This window comes from Nannochloropsis gaditana (genome assembly GCF_000240725.1).
Source record: "Nannochloropsis gaditana CCMP526 unplaced genomic scaffold scaffold613, whole genome shotgun sequence".
NCBI lineage: Eukaryota > Eustigmatophyceae > Eustigmatales > Monodopsidaceae > Microchloropsis > Microchloropsis gaditana.
In genome coordinates this window covers 8,684-15,327 of record NW_005803340.1, presented here as the reverse complement: position 1 = coordinate 15,327, position 6,644 = coordinate 8,684, and the positions used below count along the sequence as shown (strand labels likewise).

Here is a 6,644-nt window from a genome sequence, read left to right as displayed (position 1 = left end):
AAGCTTTCAGACGGTGCTGTTGTTGCCGTGGCAGGTAGCTTCACGTAAAATGGTCCACCCGTCCGCTCCTTGTTAGGTACCATAAACATCCAGCTTATGCAATCATCTTGAATCTGTAGATACAAATGCTACACACTGAGCGTTGATGGCGACGGAGCTTAGTCTCCATAAATTGAATTATGCTTGAGAAAAGCAGGGAGGCAGCTGCAGCCCACTTTGCGTTGAAGACGCGACTGTCACCGCACAAAACAACCCAAACAACTTCTTTCTGCGTTTTCTAGCAGAATTGATCATAGTTGTGATGAGTTTCAACTTATATACTCGAAAGGCGCGTGCGAATAGCGTGAAAGGCAATGTTTCCTTTCACGCATACGTGGGGACGTACAGCCTTCTTTTATGTTCCTGCAGTAGCCCTGTTATCGTCTCGCTAGCATCATGACGGTGCCTCCGTGCGGCACGCCTGGTTATCTTTCTCTTTGACAAATGCTTGGCGGCCCTTTCTCCCGGCTAACACACCTTTCATTCATAGTGCATTGGCAGTGCATGCGTCAGCTTTTGCTGTCAACACCTTGCGTGGTCCTTGTTGCCGTAAGCGCAGCTTTCCAAGTGTCCTTCTCCCCTGCTGCACTATCTACCTCTTATTGCAATAGCATGAGCGAATCTGCTCCTGAAGTCAGCCCGCCCTCGTGCACTCGTGACGCAAAAAAGCATTGCCTTCCGTGCGAAGGAGGACTTCCAGCGTTGTCGATCGAGCGCGTGCAAGCCGTCCTCCCCTCACTCCCTTTGTGGCGTCTAAGTAAAGATCATAAGCGACTCTCTCGTTCTTTCACGGCCAAAAATTTCGCCGCTGCCCTCGCTTTTATAGATGCAGTAGGAGCTGTCGCTGAGTGCGAAGGCCACCACCCAGACTTACACCTGACGAGCTACAGGGAAGTAGAAGTGGTCTTGTACACACACGCGGTAGGAGGTTTGACCGAGAACGATCTGATTATGGCTGCATTGATCGATACAATACCTGCCTCATACAGCCCCAAATGGCTGAAAGAACATCCGGAGGCTGGAAAAAGTGCAGCACGATAGAGCATGTGAAGAAAAAATGAAAGGATTTTGGATGAGGTATGTATGGATGGAAAAGGTAGACTTGAAAAGGGCAATGAGCAAAAGAAATGGGTATAAGAGAACTCCGGTCCCGCAGCCGAATTTCAAAATGAGATGTCGTATAAGATTGTCTTAGAAAATGTGATAGCGATGTATACGCTGCGTTTCTGTCCTGTTGCTTTACATGCTCTGTACAACTTCCCCATCACTCCCCATTAAAAATGGAAGCATCAGAGACCCCTACATTCACCATTGGAGGCACCAACTGGTAGGGATGCCCCTGTGTATGAGCCTGATAGATGGCTGGACCCAAGCCTGCCACCACACGCTCCTGAAAGGAAGGCACGTGTATGCCCATAGTGCCTTGCTCCTCCTCATCCTCCTCCTCCTCTTCCTCCTCCTCCACCGTCTCCGCTCCCCCTCCATCCTCTTCCAGTCCTTCCCTGAGCACCTTACCCTTTTCGTCCCCCCCATCTACGCCTTTTCCGTGGTCGCGTCTCCCCAGCCATAGCATTGGCTCTTGATAGAGATAAAATCCCAGGAGCACCAGGAGCAAGCCCAACACCGTGCTCGCCGACAGGGGCTCTGTGAAGGCACCCATGAGGGGCCGCAAAGAGAAGATGAGGGTGGTCACGGGGAGAAGAACCGCGTAGGTGATCACGTTGAGAACAGCGGAGCCGTGCTTAGAGACGTAGAGTCCTCCCGTGTTGAAGACAAGGTTGACTGCGCAGAAGGCGAGCAGGAGGAGGGAGGGGGCGGGCCACTGACCGTGACACACGGAGGTGGGTTTCTCCAGGAAGCAGTCCCAGCTTTCGAGGAATGCGGTGGGGATGGAGGAGAGAGGGACGCCGTGGGCGCTGCCGATGCCAGGGAGGGCTTGAAGAGGAGCAAGGGCCAGGCCGAAGAAGAACTGGAAGACAGACACCCATTGGGTCAGGTACAGGACATCAACCCTGTCCCGCTTGAAGGCCCTCTCCTTGTACTAGGGGAGGCGTGCGAAAAAAAAGATAGTAGAAGGAGGGGGGTGAGAGATTGTTGCTTCGCGGCGCTTTCGCTCCTCTTCCCCGGCTAATGAAAGGTGCATGGCCATCAAGGTAAAGACGAGGTGAAAATGGAGACGAGTTTGGTGCATCCACTCGCGCCCCTCGTTACAAATTCCCATCGATATCCACGCAAGTGACACGCAAGTGAGATCCCAACCCAGGAGCCCTACCACTTGGGAGCACGCCACTGGGAGGTTGCTGGCGAAAAAGACCAGGTTCGCGTACCACCGAGATTGAGAAGGGCTCGCTCCATGCCCATTGTTGCTATCGCTCTCCGCCGTGACAAAGGCAGGCAGGACAGTGACCGCGGCCCCCATCAGAACCAGGGCCGCCCCTGCTAATTGGACGTTGGAGAAGTGTGTCCTCAAGAAGCAGGCTGAGACGATCATGGTGGTCGGGATGAGCGTCTGGTTCAGGAGGGTTTGCACACTCCCTGGCGTATAGACGGCACCCATCGCCGCGAGAAATGTGCCGCAACAGTCGAGGAATCCCATTATTATGAATCGGCGCTTCGGCAGGGCTTTCATAGCGGGCGTGATGCTATCAGTGAAAAGCATCCGAGGGTACAGCAAAAGCCCGCCGTAGATAATGTACAAAATGTTGACGCCCGTCGAAACAAAAAACGCGCCATCAGAACCATAGACTTGGTACATGATTTTATACACCAAAGCATTACATGATCCCAGTGTGAGGACCACGAGAAGAGCGAGTGACAGGATAGATGGACACTTTGCTACAGGCCCGCCCGTTGCAGCTCCGACTCTGGTTTTCTTCGCAAAACTTCCGTACTGCCCATAATCATGCAAAGGTAAGAAATTGTCACAATAAAGAGGCATCACTCCGAGTGAATATAATCAGACGTTTCAATGCGGTAACCCTAACATGGCATGAAGAAACGTACCTCAGACATCGCGGTAGTATCTCTTGAAAACTCCGTCACTTCTGAGATCATTCTACTGAAAACTTCAACGATAAAAGCCGGAGATTTATAATTTCAATATGTGTAATGAAAGAATACTGTTATCACTGTGGAATAGGCTCAAATAAGACAAGAATACGATGGTAAGGAAGTACCGCGTCTCTCCAACGCGTTATTTTGTGCGTTGAAGTTGTTTACGTGTCTCGGCGATACATACGCGTTGTCCGCATTCCAGGCATGGCTTTAAATCTCGTTATTCGCGGCAAACATGGATAAAATAATAGTGATGCGAGAAGCCAATTATACACTGGCTATTTTCTAGCAGATGCTCTTAGATGCACGCCCTGGCAGACACGAGCAGATACCATGAAGGAGATTTTATGTTGAGGCCTGTGTGGAGATCTAGAGCAGCAAGAAAAAGCCTGCATATAGCTCGCGATGGGAGATGACAGATTGATTAAACTTTCTACTTTATAATATCTAAAAATGTAACTTTTGGTCATAAAATGACATCTTCGAAGGAAAGGGGAGAAAGATTGCTGCAGCACGATGCTGCAACACAATGGTCAGTTGCGCGCATCGACGCTTACAAGAATTTATTCCTGCTCGCGCACAGATTTTTAAAAATTGCTTAATCACCCACCTCCTCTTTACTCATTTGTAACACCAAAACAGGAGGCTCGAAAAATGTAAGCTGTCTTTCGATGTTGCCCCATGTACGACGCAATCGCGAACATGTGCACACTACTATAGAAATTGTACACGCTCGTAATGCTCATCGCATACATTGTCTAACGAAAAGAAATGAGATAAAAAAGCGAGCTCACTGGGCTGAAAAGGTAGAATCCACAGTACTCCTCACTGACGAATTCGATGGAGAGCATGATTCCTCCTCAGATACTTCAGCATGTCAAATATCGTTATGAGCGCGTTTTCCGTCGACACACTCACTTGTGTCTTCGACAGGATATGGATACCATGAAATTTCTTCAGCACCGGTGCATACCCGCAGAGAGAGACAAACAAAATTCCAGTCCCGCTCGCCAGTAAGGACGTGCCATAGCAGTCTTCTGTTGTTTCTTTACGCCTGTTAGTACGTTGCCGAAGTCAATCTTTCTTATCCCCCCCCCCTGAAGACAGGCGTGGGAATTCTTTCAGCCAAGCTACGGGGTGTCGATTGTAAAAAGGCCAGTCCGGCGTGCAGACGATCAAAGAGAGAGCCAGGCCTACCGCCCATGCATAAAACGTCGGGAGAAAGGACTGTTGCATGTAGCCGTAAATCCAGCCAGCCGCGCCGCAGAGTACAATGAGGTAGTAATATAAATACTCCGATAGTTTTTGCCCTTGAAAATCCTGAAAGAGGATGAGAAGGTCGGGGGAAGAGAAGATAACAGCGAAACAGCATGGGCGAAATTATTTGTCGGAAAGAGAACACATGTAGACTTTCATCGTCTAAGTTTTAAAGAGGGATGTGGCCTAGGAAAGAGCTGTGCTGGTGGACTGGAAGAGCAGCGGCAAGACTTGGGCGTGCAGGCACATGTGCGCTCCACTGAATGACAACAAGGAATGTTCATCCACAAAACGACATGAGAAATCATAGCAGCAGAAATGCTTTGACATAAACATAAATATGAGTAGCAGAATAGAAACGCAAAGACTGAAGTCTCTAAGCAAAGTTTGGAGGGAATATACGGTAGCGTGTGACAAGTGAAGGGGAAGTTTACCATGATGATTGGAGGTACTTTTAGAAGGAATCTCCACGACAAGAACTCAGGACCGGAGCGCCAAAATAGCAAAGCGAGTTCCTACAGAGTAAAGCACATAGTATGAAGGAAAAAATAGGAGGAAATGAGGAAAGCGTGTCCACTGGGATGGAATCATGTCCCAGTCCCGGCTCTCGCACTCAGCCGCAGGAGAACATGAAACATCGCGTCTTTCATCTAGTGATTAATGCCCGTGATAGAGCATGGATAGAAAAGCACCCGGTAAGAGCAGGCGACGCATCGTAAAGAAGAAAATGATGGGACACGCCTCGATTGCTTTAATCAAACATGGCGGCATACAGTCCTTCTCGTGGCCCCCAGGCGTTCCACACCTTTCGAGCCGCAAATCTAATGGCCAATGCCGCAACATTTACAATGTACCAATAAGTCGGCATATGAATTACAAATCATGTATCTGCCGAAAATATATAGGCTTTGTGGGACTGTTCGGAGAGAGGCCGAATATTGCGTGAATTGTGCATGCGACGGTACGCTCCCATCTTTTCCCTTGCAGTTTTTCTTTTTAATAAGCTTTGTTGAAATGTAAGTCGAAGGCAGAACAAGCAAGAAGGGGCGAAAACTAAGTGTATTTCATGACGTAATAATGGACAGAAGCATTTTTTTTCACTCAGACTCACTGAACCACACACCCCTTGATTCCTTAAAGCTTTCCACTGGTCTCCTTACAACTCACTTTTTTTCTAGTCGATTGTGCTCCCCTTTTCTCGAACGAACTGTTTTGATGCCACAATGACAATAGCAATATATGCAACTTTTCGCCTCATTTCAATTTAATCTGCGCTTTTATTACTCTTCCCAGACTTTCCGATGCCAGCTCCTCGTTGTTCTTTCTCGACGAGATATTGACAGTGACCACGGATATTTCACTCCTACTTACCTTTGTAAGGAGAGAGCAATCCCAGAATACTACTGCGACGTCGTCGTCGAGCCAGGGTGGGGGAACTCACGCCCAACATGCCACTCAATCCCTCTTTTTCGTACTCCCCCTCCATACTCATCACCCCGTCACGTTCCCCTTCCTCCCCTTCCTCCATCACCATCGCTGGAAGCTTGCCCATAGCTCCGAGAAGCATGAGAACGAGCGTAGCAGAGACGACAACCAGAACTGTTATGCCCAACCGCACCCATCGCTTTCGCCACTCGACCTCTCTCTCTTTCACCTGCGCGTGGCACTCCCCCAGCTCCTCATCGATGAAGCGGAGCAGGACCCGCTTCAGCATGCGGGACGAGAGCGCGGCCCCCACGGCATCGTGCCTCCTGACCCATTTCCCGCACTCGCCTTGCACCGTGGCGCGAAGGCCGCGGGCGGAGTAAATCGTCGGGCACTTGGCCTCGACCACCACCTTACAGATCTCTTGCAGCGGCACCTGCAGGGCAGCCTTCAGCGCAGCCGCCACCTCTTCCCTCGCCTCCTCCACCAGGCCTGCTACCTCTTCCTCCAGCGCGCGCGCATGGACTTGGCACTCGCTAGTCATCCCAAACGGCTCCACTTTGTCCGGGTAGCTTTTCTGCAGGGCGTCCGCTCGATCCACCGCTGCCTCCAGAGCCGCCTCGTCCGTGGCCGTCCTGGGGTCCGCGCTGCCCGTCTTCCCCTTCCCTTTCCCTTTCCAGATCCCCTTTTCCCCAGCCTGTCCCATGCCCAGCGCCGCCCGTACCTCCTCCAGTAAAGTCGCCCGGGCCGCTTGGCAGTGCGCGTCCAGGCGGGCGCTGTTGGCTTCCCGCAGGCCCTGGTAATGGGCCACAGCGGCCTTGGACAGGCTCGCGACCGTCGCCTTGAACTTGGTTTCCTCCCTGAACGCC

The 6,644-nt window shown here is 50.9% G+C and overlaps 1 protein-coding gene across 1 annotated transcript; it reads left to right on the top strand.

Moving 5' to 3' along the window:
* Positions 1-525: 525 nt before the first annotated feature.
* NGA_2114920 (transcriptional coactivator pterin dehydratase) lies at positions 526-1,346 on the top strand. The gene has a single exon (XM_005854132.1). It carries the CDS (start codon positions 544-546, stop codon positions 1,078-1,080), a length of 537 nt encoding a protein of 178 aa, XP_005854194.1. The 5' UTR covers positions 526-543; the 3' UTR covers positions 1,081-1,346.
* Positions 1,347-6,644: the final 5,298 nt, after the last annotated feature.

Bases quoted from the DNA above. Each gene is read 5' to 3' on its own strand.
- NGA_2114920 (XM_005854132.1), top strand. From the start codon at position 544: ATGCGTCAGCTTTTGCTGTCAACACCTTGCGTGGTCCTTGTTGCCGTA.